At 35.6% G+C, this 21,067-nt stretch overlaps 1 protein-coding gene across 2 annotated transcripts in view; it reads left to right on the plus strand.

Annotated features, from left to right (window-relative positions):
- Positions 1–21,067, plus strand: part of NUP62CL (nucleoporin 62 C-terminal like) — a 67,339-nt gene that overhangs the window by 34,465 nt on the left and 11,807 nt on the right. For both annotated transcript variants that reach the window (XM_032250909.1, XM_032250910.1), the window contains exons 4-8: positions 5,615–5,765; positions 6,344–6,393; positions 6,535–6,669; positions 8,723–8,834; positions 11,875–11,941. In XM_032250909.1, the coding sequence (XP_032106800.1) occupies positions 5,615–5,765; positions 6,344–6,393; positions 6,535–6,669; positions 8,723–8,834; positions 11,875–11,941 (515 nt within the window). The remainder of the gene's footprint in view (positions 1–5,614; positions 5,766–6,343; positions 6,394–6,534; positions 6,670–8,722; positions 8,835–11,874; positions 11,942–21,067) is intronic.

The raw sequence follows: 21,067 nt of genomic DNA on the forward strand, positions 1-21,067 counted from the left end.
GATATCAGGGTAATATTGGCTCTATAAAAATGATCTGGAAAGTATTCTGTTTTCTGTTTTCTAAAAGAAATGATGTAAAATTTGTGTAAATTCATAAAACGTTGGCAGAATTCTCTAGTGAAAACTTCTGGGTTTGTGTCTTTCTTTTAAAGGGGTATTTATTTATTTATTTATTGGGAAGGAATCTCACTTTGTCTCCTAGGCTCAAGTGCAGTGTTGAGATCTTAGCTCACTGCCTCCTCCACCTCCCAGGTTCAAGTGATTCTGCTGCCTCAGCTGAGGCCTCCCGAGTAGTTGAGATTACAGGTGCCCACCACCACATCTGGCTAATTTTTATATTTTTATTAGAGACAGGTTTCACCATGTTGGCGAGGCTGGACTTGAACTCCTGACCTCAAGTGATCTGCCCGCCTCGGCCTCCCAAAGTGCTGGGATTATAGGCATGAGCCACCATGCCCGGCTAAAGGGGCTTTTAGGCTAAAGGGGCTTTTAAATTACAAATCAATTTATTTAATGGCTCTAGAACTATTCAGGTTATCTAGTTCATCTTTGATGAATGTATGGTTTTTAAAGAATTGATTCATTTTTCATGTTGTTAAATGTATGAGTATAAAATTGTTCATATTCCATTATTGTCCTTTTAATGGTTTTAGGGATATTCTGTTTCATTTCTGGTATTAGTAGTTTGTGTCTTTCTTTTATCAATTTTAATGATCTTTTTCCAAAGAGCCAGCTTTTGTTTAATTGATTATTCTCTATTCTTTTCATGTTTTCAATTTTGCTGATATCTATTATTTCCTTCCTTCTGGTTGCACTGGGTTCATTTTACTCTTTTTCTAGTTTGTTGATGTGTGAACTCAGACTGTTGATTTAAGACTTTTTCCAAAGTACACATTTATTGCTATAAATATCCCACTCAATACTTGCTTAACTGTGACCTACATATTATCTTATGTTGTGATTTCATTCAGCTCTGTATACTTTTTAAACTTCCTTTGTGAATTCCTCTGACTAATTTATTATTTAGAAGTGTGTTGTTTAATATCCAAGTGTTTGGAGATGTTCTTGTTGTTTTTTTCTGTATTGATCACTAGTTTGATGCCATTGTGATGTTAGAATATGCTTTGTATGATTTCAATTATTTTATATTTATTTAGATTTGTTTTGTGGGTGAGGATACAGTCTGTCTTGATGAATGTTCCATGGACATTTGAAAATTGTGTTTTCTGCTGTAGGGTGGAAAGTTCTATGTATGTAAATTAGATTCTATTGCTTCACTGAAATTTCAGATTTTGTATTATTGGAGTCTGTCTAGTAGTTTTTTCAGTTGTGGAGAGTGGCTTTTTGAAGTTCCTACCTTTAATTATGGATTTATCTATTTCTCCCTTTAGCTCTATCAGTTTTTATTTTATGTATTTTGAGGCTTTCTTGTTTGCTTGCTTACACATTTAGGATTGTTAGCCTTCCTGGTGCCTTGATTCCTTTATCACTGTGTAATGTCTCTCTTTTGTTCTAGTAATTTTCTTTGCTCTGTAGTCCACTTTATCTGATATTAATATAGCTATTTCTTTTTTTTTTTTTTTTTTTTTTTTTGAGAAAGAGTCTCACTCTGTTGCTCTGTTGTCAGACTGGGGTGCAGTGGTGTGATCTCGGCTCACTGCAACCTCTGCCTGCCGGGTTCAAGCAATTCTCCTGTCTCAGCCTCCCGAGTAGCTGGGACTACAGGCATGCGTCACCACACCCAGCAAATTTTTGTATTTTTTAGTACAGATGGGGTTTCACCATGTTGGCCAAGATGGCCTCGATCTCTTGACCTTGTGATGCACCCGCCTTGGCCTCCCAAAGTGCTAGGATTACAGGCGTGAGCCACTGCGTCCAGCCGCTATTTCTTTTTTAGAAATGAACCTTGCATGCTACAATCTTTTCATTCTTTTATTTTCAAACGGTCTATTAATATATCCTTGTATTTGAAGTGAATTTCTTATAGACAGTATATTGTTGGATCATTTTTTATCCACTCTTCCAGTCTCTGTATTTTAATTGGTATATTTAGCACATTTATATTTAAGGTAATTATTCTGCCATTTTATTTGTTTGTTGCCTTTAATTTTTGTTCTTCTCTTTCCTTTTTTTTGAACCCTTCTGTGGGTGGCTTGAATATTTGAGGGGGTAATCTTTTTCTGTTTATAATGTTTTTAAATACAGTATTTTGTATAGCTTTATTACTGGTTGCCCTAGGTATTACAGATACATGCATTACTTAACAGCAGTGTAGCCATACCAACATTTTACCACTTTCAGTGAAGTGTAAAAACCTTAATTCCATTTAATTCCTTTTACCCTTCTTAGCTTTTAAGTATGGTTATCTCAGCCATTTCTTCTGTGTAATTGACTATCACATCACATGGGGTTATAATTTTTACTTCAACCATCAAATGATTTAAGAAACTCATGAGAAGTAGAATAGTATATTTACCCTTGTCTATACCCATTTGATATTCCTTCCTTTATATCAAGGGTCCTCAACCCCTGGGCCAAAGACCAGTACTGATTTGTAGCCTGTTAGGAACCTGATCACACAGCAAGAGGTGAGTAGCAGGTAAGTATGCATTATTACTGCCTGAGCTCAGCCTCCTGTCAGGTCAGATACTAGACTCTCATAGAAGCACGAATCCTATAGTAAATTGCACATGCAAGGGATCTAGATTGTGTGCTCCTTATGAGAATCTAATGCCTGATGATTCTCCCCCAGGCCCCTCCCACCGTCTGTGGAAAAATTGTCTCTCACAAAACCAGTTCCTGGTGCCAAAAATGTTGGGGATCGCTGCTTTATATGATGTTTCAGGTCTTCTGATTTCATTTCCTTTCTGTTTAACTAATCTTCAAGGGTAGGTTTGCTAGCAACAAATTATCTTTTTTTGTTGTTGTTGTTACAGAGTTGCTTGTATTTCATTTTTTTTTAAATTGCAATTTAGATTTTGGGGTACATGTGAAGAACATTCAAGATTGTTGCATAGGTGCACACATGGCAGTGTGATTTGCTGCCTTCCTCCCCATCACCTGTATCTGGCATTTCTCCCCATGCTCTCTCTCCCCAACTCCCCACCCCCCACTGTCCCTCCCCTATTTCCCCCTGACAGACCCCAGTGTGTGATGCTCCCCTCCTTGTGTCCGTGTATTCTCATTGTTCAACACCCGCCTATGAGTGAGAACATGCGGTGTTTGATTTTCTGTTCTTGTGTCAGTTTGCTGAGAATCTTGATTTGACTTTGTGTGAGAATATCTTTATCTCCCCCTTCATTTCTGAACGACATTTTCACGAGATACAGAAGTCATTGTTGACACTTTTTTTCATTCAGTTCTTGAAGAATGTTGTGTTACTTTATTCTAGCCTCCATGGTTTTAGATGGGAAATCTGCTGTCATCTAAACTGATATTCCCTTTTAAGTAATGCATTTTTTTTCTTTCTGGTTGCTTTCAAGATTTTTTTTCTTTATCTGTAGTTTTCAGAAGTTTCATTATTTTGTATCTTAGCATGGATTTAAGTTATTCTGTTTAGGATTTGTCCAGCTTCTTGAATCTATGAGTTTATATCTTTTGATGAATTTTGAGAGTTTTCAATCTGTATTTTTTTGAAGACTTTTTTGGCCCATTCTCTCTTTCCTCTTTTTCTGAAACTATTATTTATACAAATGTTACCTCTTTTATTATTGTCCTCCAAGTCCTTGAGACTTTTTTTCATTTGCTTCTGCAAATTTTTTCTTTGTTTTTCTGTAAATTCTGTTTGTCATCAAGTTTTCTGATTCTGTCCTTTGTTGACTCCATTCTCTTATAAAACTCCTTAGGTGCGCTTATTATTTTGGTTATTTTACATTTTAGTTCTATATTTTTCATTTGGTTGTTATTCATAATTTCTATTTCTTTGCTGAGATTTTCTATTTTTTCATTTGTTTAAAGAAAATTTGAAACAGCTTGTTTGAGGCTTTTTTTTTAATGGTAGCTTTAAAATTCTTTTAAGATAATTCCAACATCTGATACTTCTCAGTGGTGGCACCTATTGATTGTCCTTCCTCTTTCACGTTGTGGGTTTTCTGGGTCTTCATATGATGGGTAATGTTTAAAATTTTATCCTGGACATTTTGTCTATTATGTTAGGAAAGTTTAGGTCCTATTTCCATCTTTTTTTTCATCAAGCATCTCTTTATTGACATGTAGTACAAGGGGTGGGTGTGTTTGTATATTCAGTTTCCCACTGGATGTTACCCACACTACTCCAGCAAAAGGGGTGCACTTATTCATGCTGTCTTAATGAAGATGGATGGTATGGAAACTGCTCCCTGCTTAGCCCCACTGACTCATCCCTCATGAAAGGTGAGCACAACATGCTACCACTTTATTGCCAGTAAGTGGAGATGTAAGTTCAGCTCCTGGCTGGGCCCTGGAGCCCCCAGATCAAGGGGAAGTGGAGTGCTGTCTCATACTGCTTATTTGCTGCAGGTGGAGGCAGAATTTCAGCTTCCTGTTGGCCCCACTGATACAGGGGAGGGAAGAAGCAGGATGTCAACTACTATGCCTCATATCACTTCTTGCAGCCTCCTTGGTTGGTATGGAGGCTTATCTCTCTACTGGGCCCAACTGACACAGGCTCATGGGAGAAGGGGGACAAAGTACTGACTAGGCGTCCTTTACTCTACCTCATTTAGTCTTGGCTTTGCCAGTGGATGTAGAGGTCAGGCTCCTCATTGAGTATTGCTGACTCCATGGGTGGTAGGAAGTGGGATCCCTACAACCTCCAACTTGAATTCCCTTGTTCACTTGTAATGATGCTGGATGGGTATAGAGACCCAGTCCCCCACTGGGTGTCTCTGACACCCGGAGGCAAGAGGTGAAGCCTAATGGTGACTAACCCTGCCTGACTCTACCTCATTGAGCCTTGTTGCTACTGGGTAGGGATTTAGGTTCAGCTTGTCACTGAATCCCTGATAGAGGAATTGGAACTGTGCCTGTGTCTGCCAGGTAGGGGATTGATGATTACCTTCCCACTGAGCCCTGCTAACACTGCCCCAGCAGAGGAATCAGCATTGACTGGCTCTGTGGGTCAAGGGATCAAAGATCAGCTAGTTGCTGAGCCTTTTTTGTTACCATGTGGCAGGAGAATTGGAGTTCTGCATGATTCTGCCCAGTGGGGAATGCCCACTCTCTAGTGGATACTACTCAGACAGGGAATAGGTCACTTTGACTAAGAGCTAGGGGAGAGAGAATCCTATCTCCTTAGCTATGCTTACCCACAAAGGAGCTTCTGTTATGCTGAACTACAATGAGGGGAAGAGAAGTAATAGATTGTGGCACAGACTTTAACTCTTCTTGCTATAATTTAGTAGTTTTCTTAATAAATCTTCATTTACTATATTCCCCTAGGATAATTTTAAGTGACTTTGAGGGTTTTTTTTTTTTTTTTCAACATCTTTACCAGTTATGGTTGTTTTCTTTGGGAGCAGGTATGAGAAACTCCTTACATGCTGTTTTCTTCTCAGAGTTCTCCTGTGTTCTTAAAATCTGATCACACTTTTTAAAGTATGATTATTGGATCATCCTGCATCCTTTTGTGTTTTAGTGTGGTACCAACTCCTGTGATGACATATGGTCAACTGGAGGGTCTTGTAAATGAGTGGAACCTTGAGCTGGAAGATCAAGAAAAGTGCTTTCTTCTCCAGGCCACTCAGGTCAATGCTTGGGACCGTACATTAATTGAAAATGGTGAGATGGTAAGAAGATATTTTCATTAATCTACCTACATTGTACAAGTATTTGCAGATGAACACAAGAGAACAGACCTGTGTTTTGTTGTTGTTGTTTTGTTTATGTTTTTGTTTTTCGAGACAGGGTCTTGCTCTATCACCTAGGCTGGATCACAGTGGTGCGATCACAGCTTACTGCAGTCTCAATCTGCCTGGTTCAAGCAGTCCTCCCACTTCAGCTTCCCAAGTAGCTGGGACCACAGGGTCACGCCAGCACCCCTAGCTAATTGTGTGTGTGTTTTTAGTACAGATTGAGTCTTACTGTGTTGCCTAATTTGGTATCAAACTCCTAGGCTCAAGTGATCCTCCTGCCTTAGCCTCCCAAAGTGCTAGGATTATAGGCATGAGCCACCATACCCAGCCCTGTGGTTAATTTTCTATTCCAATATTGGTGAGAAGCTCAAAATATATTCCTTAGGTAATAAGTACCCTGAGTGAAAGGAAATTTTTCATATTTGAAGTATGTGTGAGAAAATTAATATCGCTCTAAAATTATTATATAAATTTAAATATTTATATTATTGTATTCTTATTTCTGTTTATAGATTTGTATTTTACATGGAGAAGTGAACAAAGTGAAACTGGATCAGAAAAGGTAGAAATTTAGATTTCCCAGATTGAAAGATTAAAGACCTATTTTTTTATTCAGTGTTTTTTTCCTTCTGTAGTTTCTTAACTTTTTTTTTGTCCCTCCAAATTCCTTTCATCAGCCCTTTTATTAACTTATTTTATTCAGGTTGGAACAAGAATTGGATTTTATCCTGTCACAGCAGCAGGAACTAGAATTTCTGTTGACTTATTTAGAGGAGTCTGTAAGTGACCAGAGTGGACTTCATTATCTGCAGCATGCAGATGAGGAGCGTGTGGAGACGTAAGTAACTGAATAAAGATCTAAGAATGGGACAGGACTTATGCATTATGAGAACATTCCAGGAACAGAGGGGAAAAGTCAAATCGGAAGGCAAGGAATACAAATCGGTAGAAAAGGACAAGCTTTTGTAGTTGACATTTATCAATTTGTTTGACTGTTTTCTGCTGACTTTTCTAGATGCTTGTAAATGAGAAAATAATTCTGGCAATTTTGTTTAATAGCATTCTGTGTACTGTTATTACTCTCAACCTTATGCATGTTCATCGTAAAGTTTTTGTCTTTGTCAAATTTGTTCTTAGAAGTACAAATTTTATGTGTGTGGTGTCATGGTATTGTGGGATATTTGTGGTCTCCTATTTATGTTGATTCTGCTAAAACTAATGTTCATGCAATTGCTTTAGTGATAAATAATTTGTTATTTTAAAGGCAGTTTGTTAATATGGAGGCAAACTGTATAGCTTTCAAAAATGGAATGATTTGGTCAATGTCTTAGGAGGACTATATTTTATTTGTGAGCTCTTCAGTCTTTACCTCCTGTCAATACAGTGCCAATGTTCCCAAAGTAACTTTATTTCTCTGGAACTGAGAAATATTTTATTAAGTATTAGAATTTGTATGAATGTGCAACATAAGTTAGATTGAGACTAAATTTGACTCATTTTTATCAATGACTTATTATGAGTTAAGACTGGGCCTATCTTTAATATACTTGCAAGTTAACTTTTTTGTAGCAGCATTAAATGTGGTAAGTACAACTAATCTGTACTAACTTAAATCAGTTTCTGCTTTTGTATTTCAACCTTTGTGAATTTTTCTTTTCTTTGTATTGTTTTCTATGCATTTTTTTTAAACATGTAGTTACATTTTTGGCCATAAGATCCTAACTGTAGTTAAAATAAATATTTGAGACATTGGTTCCTTTCTAGTTGCTCTTTGGTAGTCAGATTTATACACAGACACACACACACACGCGCACGCACGCACACACACACACGCATATATTTTTTTTCCAAGATGAATTCTTGCTGTGTTACCCAGGCTGGAAGTGCAGTGGTGCGGTCTCAGCTCACTGCAACCCCTGCCTGCTGGGTTCAAGCAATTCTCCTGCCTCAGCCTCCTGAGTAGCTGGGATTACAGGTGCATACTGCCACATCTGGCTAATTTTTTGTATTTTTAGTAGAGATGGAATTTCACCATGTTGGCCAAGCTGGTCTCAAACTCTTGACCTCGTGATCCACTCTCCTCGGCCTCTCCAAGTGCTGGAATTTCAGGCGTGAGCCACTGTGCCCGGCCCAGATTTATATTGTGATGAAATATTCGCCAGAATCTTCAACCATCTAGGCAACTAATTCTATGGCATAAGTACTATGCCATAGAAAGGCAGTAGTTATCACAAATCTAATTGACTCTTTTAATTTTTATACACATTAAGGTTGAAAAATCCTCTGGCCACTTTAATTCTCATAAACATGTTTATTGACTGGGTCGTGTGTATGTGTGTGTGTTTGTGTGTGTAGTTTGGGTAGAAATCTTGAGAATTTAAGTAACTTGTGAACAGATTTGTCTATCTTTGATTATTGTGAAGCTTATTCTCAAAACATCTTTTTTTGCCTGATGGAGTATATTTATATGAGGTTCTATTTTGAAAATTTGTGTATTCAAAATCATTGAAGATATCTCAGCATTTATTGAATATTGCCAAACCCTAAGTAACTTCTCTTTCGTATGTAAATGTCCTATAGGTGTATTTTGACACCTTAAAGGGTTCCATTGCTCTACAGATCCCACAGCATTCACCTAGAGGATGAATAGGTGATGGTAAAAATGGCAAGGTAGATAAAAGCCTTCTCATTTGGAGTTTTTTTAGAATATGCTAATAATAAGGTCACAAATGCTGCATTCATGAAAATATATCATTGGTCATAACTGAGATCCACTGAAAAGATAGGGGAATTGGGACAAATCCAATTGGCAGTGTCATGTTTATATGTCAATAACAAGGTAGTGGAGAAAACACTTTTTGTTAATCCCTTTATTTCACTTGCCTTTTCAGTTACAGATTAGCAGAAAGTATAGATGCTCAGCTGAAACAAATGGCCCAAGATCTCAAGGACGTTGTTAATCACCTGAATACATTTGGAAGTTCTACTGACACTACTGATCCGGTGTGTTTACTGCTTTGTGTACTTAGACAACCAAGATTTAGTATGAAATTGGTATTTCAGCCAGGTATGGTGGTTTATGCCTATAATCCCAGCACTTTGGGAGGCCGAGGCAAGAGGATTGCTTTAGACCAAGAGATTGAGGCCAGCCTGGGCAACATAGTGAGATCCTGTCTCTATAGAAAATGAAGAAATCTATCTGGGCATGGTGGTACATATCTATAGTCCTACCTACTCTGGAGGCTGAGGTGAGAGGATCTCTTGAGCCCAGGAGTTGAAAGCTGCAGTGAGCTATACTTGCACTACTGTGCTCTAGCCTGGGTGACAGAGTAAGATCCTGTCTCTAAAAAGAAATTAGCATTCTGTGGTTCATTTAAGCTAGTCCCCTTCTTCCGTCTTCTATAGGGTTTCTTACCTGCCTCTAGAGATATGAAGCCCCTTGGGTGTAATTAGTGGAGCAGGAAACATTTAGAGGCAAAAAAGGTTGTGAGTTTTTTGTGGTTATTCCCAGGAAGGTGAAAATATTACTCTTCCCTAAGTTGTCAGGGTTTTCTCCCTTATTCTTCACATAAGTAAGTATGTACCTATGTTTATTTTTCTATTCACTTATTAGCCAGTTCATTCTTCTTTTTACATATTTGTTTACATACTCATATACGTGTTAGTAGGTATGCTTGTGCCTGTTAGACATAACCAGGCAATCCTTAATTTATCAGATTGCATTTTAACATTTGTTAGGTTGACCATTTGAGACTTTACATTTTTCTATAGACACTTAGTGAAATATGGTTATTAGGTTTTCACCTACCCCATAGAATACTATTTAGCTCATAATAAATGTATTATATCAGTGGAAGATAAAGCTGAGGCTCCAATTAGAGTTAAGGTGCTGTGAATTAATTTGGCAATAAGAAAGAATTGGTTTTTCCTTTTTCTATACTCTAATTAAAGAGCTTATTTCCTGTACCTTTCCCTGTTGTCTTAGCAGCTAAATGGAGTCCTCCTTTTCCCACTCCCGCTCTGTGGCAGTAATAGTAAGAGGGATCTCCCATTGTGGGAGTTCCCATTGTGCTTTCTATCAGTTAATTATAATTAGGAGTGAGGCTAGGTTCTGGGTAGGTGAAGATGAATGACATAAACATAAGTGGCGATCATTCTTTAGTAAGCTCTTTGTTCAATTATATACAGACAGTTCTTTATCTACATACATCTTACAGTACCTTTTTTTAAATTATAAAGATACGGCATGTTATAGCTGAGAAAGTATTAGTATTTTGTTTAAGTCATTTAATCTCTCTGGGTCTTGGCTCCTTTCGCAAAATGTCAAGGATAGACTAAATGATCTTTAAGTCCCTTCCAGCTATAAAAATTATGCCGTTCTCTACTTTGGGTAAATCTAAAGTTGAACAAAGACAAATATAAATTAGTGTGGAATTATTCATGCTACCATGTCCCTGTGTTCACACAGATGATCAAGAGTTTACAAAATACTGATTTTCTCTTAATGAAATACTAGATTACCACTGTAGTTCCAAAATTCAAAATTGTTCTGTTGTAACATTTTGATGCATAGGTAAATATATGCAGATTTAGGCATGCAGCAGAGCTGGTTTCTAGTTTCTTTGTGTTGAATTAATATAAGTGGAGTGTTCACAACCAAGTTAATAAAAGGAGACTATAATTCTGTTGTTGTCCATTTTCTCTACTTAGCCCTGGATTGTTTTATTTTATTTTAGTACTGGGTAGTAAATGGTTTGAGTCTTTTTGTTTTCCTGGCAGGGGTGTTTGGGATGTTTAAGATGAGTCAGTTAAAGGGTAATTGCTGTTTGATTGCAGAATAAAGGAAGGAAGAAATCAGTGACAGCTCTTTTTGCAGATAGCATAAATCCTTGGACAAGAAACGTGAAAAACATTTTCTGAACAATAATATACCTGTAGATAATTTATTGTAACCAGGTCAGCAAATCTTTATTACTCTGGGTCATATACCAGGGTAGAAAACTAGAAGCTGTGTGTTCTAGTACTCACGGTGATGAGATTTATCTGTTTTTATTTCCCCTTTTTTGGTGAGAGGCAATGGGAAAGACCACCTAGTGTCTAAAATTTTTATTAAGCAAGTTCACATTATGCACTGTGTTATTCAGTCACATTTCCTTATAAAAATCTATAAGGAAAATTAAGTCATCTGTATTACCAGTACCTTGATAATATACTGCGCATTTCTTTCTAGTCTTTTTTGCTTGGCTGATAAAAATATTTCTTTTGTTTTAAAGATTACTGGAAACTATATAACTTTTTGTATTCTGTCTTTACTTAATATTCATTCATGGTCTTTCTCAAAAATTTTAACTATTCTTTGAAAACATGAGTTTTAATGGTACTATAATATTTCATCGGGGTGACTTTAATATATTTAATCATTTTTTAATTGGTAGAGATATTGTTTCCAATCTTTGGCCAATATAAAATAGTCCAGTAATCACCACTTATTTAGATTTGATTATCTACTCTGGATAGGTTCCTGGAAATAGAATATACTGACTGAGTCAAAAGGTATGAATATTTTAAAGGTTTTGATATGTATCATAAAAATTTACATTTTGAAAGGTTGAGTCAATTTATATTACTTTTGGCTATATATGAATTGTACCTATTTTCCCACATACTCGATAACTGAGTATGACTATTTTTAAAAAATTACTGATTTGGTTGACAAATGGTGCTATTTTTAATTTTTTATATGAATTCATTGTCTTGTAAAATATTTCTTAATGTTCTTTATACTGTGGTAGTCAGTTTCTTATTGAATTATAGATATCCAATTCCTGGTAGTTAGAAAATAATTAAATTGAACCAATACATAAAGATAATGAGCATTGCAAATATGAATTAGCAAAAAAAAAAAAATTAGTATTTAGTAATTCTCAGTTGATTTCTTACCATAGGAAATTAAAAGCCACTTCCTAATGTCAATTTCTTATGTTTATTTTTTATTTACCACCTCAGAATAATCATAATCTAAAAGTCTTATATGTGTTTTTAGCTCCAGCAGATCTGCAGAATTCTGAATGTCCATATGGACTCTCTGCAGTGGATTGATCGGAATTCAGGTGGGAGTTTGCTTGTATGCCACTCTCTGTATTTATTGCAAGTAGAAAATGTGATACATCTCAGGTTGTGTTCTCCATGAACAAACTCATATAAAAGCTGTTGTATGGGTGTTGTTTGACTCACAGTATGTCTATTTTAGTTCTGAAACACTGTAATTCCCTATTTTTTTCAATGAAATACATATGGGATAAACTAGAAATTAATGAAAATAGAGGATGGATAGGAATAGGGTATATAGAACTGGAATAGGTGCAAGACTTCTATGAATACGCCTTTTTATAAAGTTTTGACCTGAGAGCCATATAAATGTTTTACATACCAAAAAATTAGAATTAAGTAAAAATTAATGAGAAGGAAGATAAATACTAAAGTTGAATACATACTGAAACCAAACAAACCTATGTAACTAATTTATAACAATCTCCTAGTTCAGATAACTTTTGAACATAGTGTTCAAAAGTTGATGATGCATCCTTCTAGGATGTCATCTTAGGGATATAAGGAACTGCAGAGAAATTTTAAACTTTCTTAATAGGTCTATTATTAGTTTCAGAATTATAATACCAATATTACTACCATTTCATATATATTGAGAAATAAGGCAAAGCATGTTAGGGACAATAGAAGTCAAGATTTTCATTGAAAGTCAAAGAGATACAAGTTATTTTTCCTCTTCTTTTATATTTGCATTATAAATTTGAATTTACGATATCAGTAATGAATTCCTGCTCCTTTATTCTATACACAGAAAGGGCCTAGAAACAATGACAGACACACCCCAGTAGCAATGAGCACACCCAGCACCGAGATCTTGGTTTCTTTTAAATGCCATTCTAAAATGAACCAAGTCTTCTTGGGGAAGTGTCTAATCTCATGCCTCAGGCTGAGAAAGTACAGAGTGAGCTTGGGACTTCTTGTGCAAGAAAGCAATCATTGTTCAGTGACTAATAAGGTTATATCAGGACATAAGATTGTGCTCAATGGGACTCCCACTGGCCACATTAGGATGGTTTGAACATCAAAAAGAACAGTAATAGTAGTAGATTATAATAGATTGAGGGAAAAGAAAAGCCCATGAGTCTATAATGATATTCAAAAAAAAAAAAAAAAAAAGGAGGTACATGGGAAAGTCTTTACAGAAGCATGCCAGCTAATTATTAAAAGAAGGAATGATAAAATTAGAAAACTACCATTTAAAAAACTTTCAATATAACCCTTTTATTAAGCTTACTCTCATCTTGAACACCCTCATTTGTAAAATGTTCAAACTGTCATTTCTTGGCAGAAAAAAACGCTAACAGGAGATGGACCCAATACAGTCTATAATTTGCTGAGTTAATTTTTTCAAAACAGTTTTTTGAGACATAGTTTACATACCGTAAAGTTTACCCATTTTAATTGTACAATGAGGAAAAGAGCCATTTTGCAACCACAGCAAAATAATTGATTCAGGCAAGGATTGTCAATGAATGCTAAAACCATTGAGTTTAAGATTGTTGGAGTATAGGATATTTATGTGATTTCAAAAATATCACTCGATAGATTACTGAATAATTATAAAGGATAAAACATGCCTTTATAACAGCTATCTGACATGTACCACTTTAATGAAGTGATCAAACTTAGCCTCTCCAATAGTAGGATAACTCAACTTTATGTGCCTCTTGATCTGACATAAGAAGTATACAGTATCATTTATATAGTAGTCTTATCAAAAATTTTTAAGTTGAATCTAATAATAAGAAAATAATCAGATATTCCACATGTGAGACATTCTGAAAGATGATGTAGTATTCTTACCCAAAATTTTTAAATTGAATCTAATCTCAAGACAATAATCGGGCACTCTATGTGTGAGACATTCTGAAAGTTAATTGGCTTGGACTCTTCGTTATGGGAAACAAATTTCAAAACAAACAAACAAAAATAACTCGATAGTCTTAGATTAAAAGGGGCATAACATTCAAGTCTACCTTGTTAACCTTGATTAGATACTGATCAAAACTAAAAAGATATTGTTTAGAATATTTGGGGATTGAATATGGACTATGTATTAAATGATATTAAGGAATTGTTTATTTTACCAAATGCAATAGTTATGTAGGAAAAATTCCGTATTCCTAGAAGATGCAGGCTACATTATTTAGAGAATTTTCATGTCTGTAGGTTACTTTCAGCAAAAATTTGCGAAGAGAAAGATTTAGCAATTTGTGGCAAAATGGTAACAGTGGGTTAATCTAGGTAAAAGGCATACAAGTGTATGATTTTTAATATTCTCTCAACTTTCCTATAGATTTAAGATAAAAATTAGGGGGAAATCATTTTTATAGACTTTGCCTAAATTTAGAATATAATCAAGTCTAAGAAATTAAGACAAATGGGAGCTAGTTAACCAGAGTTAATACTTTTAAAGATATGGCCTTAAAATAATACAAATTTTATTATTTGGCATTCTAGATTTTTCATTTTCTGCATTAATAGAGGTCATCAACCATGAACTTCTTCAGCTTCTTTCCCTTCCAGACATACCTATATCATCATTCATATTTACTTCCTTCTCTCCTGTATTAAGGAAAAAATATCCTATCCATTTTGAAACTGTTTTGAATTATCAGAGGGAGGTTGAATTATATATTGCTTTAATATTTTTTAAAACTACCTGATGGGGAGAGGTGTCTAAGTCAGGAAGATATGGGTTCAAGTCAAGGCATTACCCCGTAATTGTTGTGTGACCTTAATTGTTACTTAATCTCTCTCAGTCTGTATCTTCATTTTTAAAATGAAGGATAATATCTACATTTTAGGGGTTTTGTAAGGATTAAAAGTAGCATTGTCAGTAAATGGTAGGGGCAGAACTGGTTACTGATTATCAGACTTTACTATGTTTATGAGGTCAGGTAAGAGAAAAGAAGGGTCATGTGGTTCAAAAGGTAGCTATTAAATTGGAAGGCAGTTCCAGGTAGATTATCACCAAAAACCACTTACCCAGAGAAGTTATAAGAACTGCTGAGATGTGTCAGTAACTGGAAAACACTGAGGAATGGGATTAAACAATGTTTGACTTAATTGTCTTCCTGTTGCATGTTTTTCTACAATGATCAGTGCTTCTCGGGTAGAGTTGAGGAAGGTGTCAAAATGTAATTTGAACTGTAGAGAAAAATTATAGGGATTTTTGTTTTCTCTTGGCAGGGATCCTCTTTGTTATAAATGAAATCTCAAGGCTTTCAGCCAGTGTTTCCTTAATAAAATTAAGATTGTTAGCATTGAAAGGGACTTACTTTATTTAAATGGAGAAACTGTGGCTCAGAGAGGTTGAATGACTTCCTTAAGAACACACAGCTAATTAATGGCAGAGCTAGGACCAGGATCCAGACTTCCTTATTATCAGAATGATATTCTTTCTTCTGGTGTGCTCTTAAAACAACTGTAATATAGGCATCATCACTGACTGTAAAAACAAATCTTAGTCATGTACCTAATAGTAGAGGACAAAGGTTTTCAAAGTATGGTAGTATTTAGGATAGGATGTAAGTTCTAGGTATCCGGGAAAAGTTCTAAGTCTACACAGGATAAAAAGAGTAAAACAGTAAAGAGTAATGATTACTGTGAGTTACTTTTTAACTAAAAATTTATTTGAGCTGGAGAGGCGATGAGATTTCATACTGGTTCTCAACTGGGAAAAAGGAGGCCATGATAAAGAATGATCCAAAAGCCTGGTATTTCTTGACTCTGTGGGCTCCTTTTTGCCATTCCCACCCAAGAAGCCTTTCTTTTTCATATCAAGAAATGACAAGATGAAGAAATTAAGAGTGGCAGGGTTTAATTATGCTGTCTTAAGAGAGGTGGTTTTTTTTTTTTGTTATTTTGTTTTTTAGTAGTTGATTGGATCATGTATGCTGAAATGATCTGTGGACTGAAAAGTTTTAAGAGCAAGCTCAATGAATCCATTTATTCCTACTTGAATAATAGTTGTAGAAAAAGTAATAGATGTGTTATATAAACAATACAAATACTATAGTTTTTGACTAAAGAGAAATCTTCCACTTGTATATAAAGTCAAATCTTTATTTTAAAAGGATTCTGGGAAATGTTTTTATAATTTAATATCTTTAATTTTGATACACATTTTTTCCATCATAAAACATGACAACTGTTAAACTAAGAGGATCATATATTTAACTAAAAAATCGGCTCCTTAAGGTGATTTGGATGCTGGGCACTGTCACTCATGCCTGCAATCCCAGCACTTCAGAAGGCTGAGGTGAGTAGATTGCTTGAGCCCAGGGATGCAAAACCAGCCTGGGCAACAAAGTGAGAGCTCATCTCTTAAAAAAAGAAATAGCTGGGTGTGGTAGCAAACACCTGTGGTTCCAGCTACTTGGGAGACTGAAATAGGAGGATTGAGCTTGAGAGTTTGAGGTTACAGTGAGCCATGATTGTAACACTGCACCCCAGCCTGGGTGACAGTGAGACTGTATTTAAAAGAAAACATGATTTGGAAATGAAACATTTATTCTATAATAGTAGTTATAGAAAAAGTAATAGATGTCTTATATTAACAATACAAATATTATAGTTTTTTACTAAAGAGAAATCTTCAACTTGTATATAAAGTCAAATCTTTAGATATATTAAAATATTATATAAAAGTCCATTCAACTTTTCAATATCCATGAATAAGTTACAGAGAACCAGGCCCCCTTTTTTCTCTAACTTATGTGATGGGTTAGATAAGTGATGGGACTGAACTAGAAAGGTGTCGGAGTACTAGATAATTGAATTAAGGCGTGTCTTAACATGTGTAGGTAATAACCAATTTTTACATTTGATACTCTCCTTTGTTTAACATTATGCCTTTTTTGTCCAAATTAGTGTAGATAATTGAGAGTTAATAGTAACTATGGTCAGATACCAGTTTCCCCTCTTGTTAGTCTCTTTGAAAAAATTTACAACATTATTTTGAGGTTGACTTGATGGCAGTGCTGTAGTTACACAGCTGTCTTCTCAGTTGGAAGTCATTGAAACTGTGGCAACTCCAGTTCTTCTGGGACCACTTATGATAGAGTTGGCAATCCATCTGAGCCAATTTGTTACTAGTTTTAAGTATATGGTGCTACTTCTCCTAGAGAGGCGACATGGGTTGACAGATAGCATTTTCTTTTTCTTCATGTACCAAACCATATCATATCTGTTAATATTTATCAAACATCCCAATAATGTAATAGGCAATGGGAAATCTTATACTTGTAATTATTTGAAAGTCCACTGAGTATTTCATGAGGTTTTACTTCTTTCATAAAGTATCCCAAAGCTTCAAGACTAAGATGTATTTCATCCATAATTATTGCAGTCTCTTAAGGAACAGAACCACATAATTATTTAATAGCTGCTCACAACATTTAGCCTGCTATTTAGGGAAGAGTTACTCCTTAGAGTAATTATAAGTACCATATGAGATTTTGTAATATTTCTAAAATACAATCCCATTAGTACTAAGCTGAATGGCCATGAACACCTTATTTTTTTATGTAAAACAGTTGTCTCTCATGATTTGACTAACTCATGCATAAAATGTCATAGGGTCATTTTAGAGAAGCAGTTTTGTGTGATATGTCATAATTATACTTCATATTTGCCCAGTGTTAATATTTATTGTCTGAGGGAATTGTTTTAAATTAGACTTTTTGGTGTTGGATATTTTTTAAAGAAGCTTTGGTCCAGATAAGAAAGATTTTTTAAAATATACACACATATATTTTGAGACAAGGTCTCACTCTGTCATTCAGGCTGGAGTGCAGTGGCATGATCTTGGCTCACTGCAACCTCTGCCTCCTGGTTCAAGTGATTCTTCTGCCTCACAGCCTCCTGAGTAGCTGGGACTACAGGCATACACCACCATGCCTGGCTAAATTTTGTATTTTTTGATAGAGACAGGGTTTCATGGTATTGGCTAGGCTGGTCTCAAACTCCTGGCCTCAAGCGATCCACCCACCTCAGCCTCCCAAAGTGTGGGGATTACAGGCATGAGCCACCACACCTGGGCTAAAAATCTCTTTATGAATTACTTTCATCCCTCTCATATCTGAAGAGTATCAGATGCTGAGATGCCAAAAGATGCCTTTGAATTTCCATTAAAGTGCCTTGTTCATCTTTCATCTTCTCGAATAGAATCTGATTTACTGAGCAAGGTTGTTTCGTTTACTTCATCTTTTTCTTTAATTCTTTGGGAAATCTTTGTGGCATTGGTTGATTGGTGAGGTCATCTTTTGTGCTCTTGAGTATAATGTTCCACTTTGCTTACTTGAAAAGCGAATGCCCTTGATCTGCCTGAGATTCGGCAGCAACACAAAGACATCTCTGTTAGTGAGGCTCAATTTTAGCGTTTCTCAACCTCAACAGAGACACTTGGTTGTTCCCAGTGCAGTTAATTGAAAGGTATTTTATGTCTTTCCACTGTTTATTAACCACTTGCTCACCTTTGTTCCCCTTTACAGACGAAATAGATTTGTTGTCACACCTTCGTCTCTTGATTCTAAAGAACTTCTTGTAGGTTTGATTAGGGTACTAAGATTAGAATCGAGCAAGTGTTCAGCTCCTGTTAGGAAAGCGCATGCATGTGATGGTTAGCGTTCTCAGAGCTCCACTTCCCAAACTTGCTTTTCTATATGTAAATCCAGATTTGAAATACACTCAATACATCTGCAAAATTAGATTTCTCACTAATCCTACTTATGTACATTTTGTGCCCAAGTGAATTTCCTAAAGCTGGAGAGACTCCCCAGATGAAATATGTAACATAATTTAAATCACTTCCAAATACCAGAATATATATTGTTTGTGAGAAGGACACATTTTTCTCCAAAGACATTTTCTTTCTGTTAGTGACCAAAAAACAAATACAGTACACTGGAGTCTTACTCTAATGCTGTTTTGGGGCCCATGATCCATTGCCACCTCATAGATAAGGTAACCTGATGGTATTTCACCAATTAAACTTTGCCAGATGGGATTCAGATAGGCCAGCCTTATTCTGAGCACTTCAGTGTTTGAAGCGACAACAAATAGTATTATGCTGTGGTGCCAGTTATTAGCTCAGCATAATACTTTTTATTTAAAAATTTCACAGCATTTGGCAAACTGGTGCACTATAACAGGAAGAGCACTGTTATATGGGAGTCTAAAGATACAGGTCCTAGTAGAAATTCATCAGCTTTGGCCTTTGAGAGGTAACTTAACTTTCTTGAGTTTTTAATTATTTGCTCCATCCCAGGGTATTGTGGGAATCAAATAGGATGATATCTATTGGCATTTTGAAAACTGAAGTGCTATATAATTGGAAGGTGTTCTTTTAGATACAAGTTGAAACCACACAGTAGTTATGACTCTAAATACAAAGCATCTACTACATGCCAAGCCATTGTGTATCTCCGTGTAGGAGGTATAAATATTAATGGCATCTCTGCATTGAACAGGTACAAATGAGAGGGTAGAGGTATGGTAAAGGAAGAAGAACATAATATGCAGTTGATTTCCTAGAAAAGATAGAATTTGAAGTGAGACTTTAATAAGTAATAATTTCAATAGGATGACTAAATAAAGGCCACTTAAGATATAATAATTCTACTACTTTGTTCTCCTCTGCCTCCAATAATTCAGGACGCTTTCACCATCTTTTCTTTTTACACTCTTCCTTGAAATATATTTTTTTATTAATTTTGTGTGAAGGGCAGTGCTATATACAAGCAGAGTATCTTGTCATCACTTTACTTTATCAGTGGCAAGACCAGTATGTGTATTCTCATGGTGGAAATGCAATTTTGTACATCTCTGTAAATACTTTTTCCCATCAGACATACTTAGGACTAAGAATTCAAGTACATTTATTCTGAGTGTAACTTTGATCTTAATAAACTGGATATCTTAAAAGTAGCTATGAATAGTAGAAAGACAGTATTCTCTCTCTTTCTTCCTCATCCCTCTCTTCACTCTCCCCTCTCCCTGTATGTTTCCCTTCCTCTGTTTCCGAATGAGAAATAAACCTTAATTATTGCAGGTCCCTAAGATTTCAAGGTTGCTTTTAAACAGGAGCCTAACCTAACTAACATAGAAGGTAGATTCGACAATAACTGAAACCTTAAAACGTGGCACTGGCTTAGCAGGCAGACAACCATGAGGAAACATATGGTAAAGACTGAAAAGATGGCCAGCCATGTTAAACAGTTAGAGCAGATTTGGTAAAACTGTTGCCTAACATACATTGGGGGTCATATTACATGGCTACTGAGCTGGCACTTCTAGGAAAAGAGGTTGAGAATCAAAACTTATTTGTGTGTGTTGGTCTTTTTTTAATTGAAATTTCTATTGAGGTAATTGCAGAATAATATAGAAGTCATGTTAATTTTTTACCTGGTTTTCCTCAGAGGCAACATCTTGCAAAACTGTAGTACAATATTACAACCAGGATATTCATATAGATAAAATCTAATCTCCTTCAGATTTCACCCGTTTTACTTGTGTATGTGTATTTAGTTCTGTACAGTTTTATCGCATGTAGATTTATATATCAACCACCATAGTTAAGATAAAGAACAGCTTCATACCATATTTCCTCATGTTCTCCCTTTTATCACAGCATTCACCTTCCCTCCCTTTTACCAAATTCTCTTACCGACCACTCTACCTGCATTTCCTGATTAACTGCTTGGCAACCACGAATCTATTTTCTATTTCTAAAATTTTATCATTTTAAAATATATAAATAGAGTCATACAGCATGTAACCTTTTGGGATTGGCTTTTTCCCCCCTCAGCATAATTTTCCAAAGATTCATTGTGTTTCTCTGCGTATCAATAGTTTGATTCTTTCTATTACTGAGTAATATTCCGTGGTATGTATATACCGCAGTTTGTTTAACCATTCACCTGTTGCAGGACATGTAGGCTGTTTCCAGTTTTAGGACACTATGAATAAAGCTGCTGTGAACATTTATGTACAGGTTCTTTTGTGAACGTAAGTTTTTCATTTCTCTGGGATAGATGTCCAGGAGTACAATTGGTGGATCATGTGATTGTTGTGCGTTTAAAAACTGCCAGATGATTTTCCAGAGTGGCTGTACCATTTTACAT

Source organism: Sapajus apella, unplaced genomic scaffold, assembly GCF_009761245.1.
Source record: "Sapajus apella isolate SASKATOON/1434 unplaced genomic scaffold, GSC_monkey_1.0 scaffold73, whole genome shotgun sequence".
Classification (NCBI taxonomy): domain Eukaryota; kingdom Metazoa; phylum Chordata; class Mammalia; order Primates; family Cebidae; genus Sapajus; species Sapajus apella.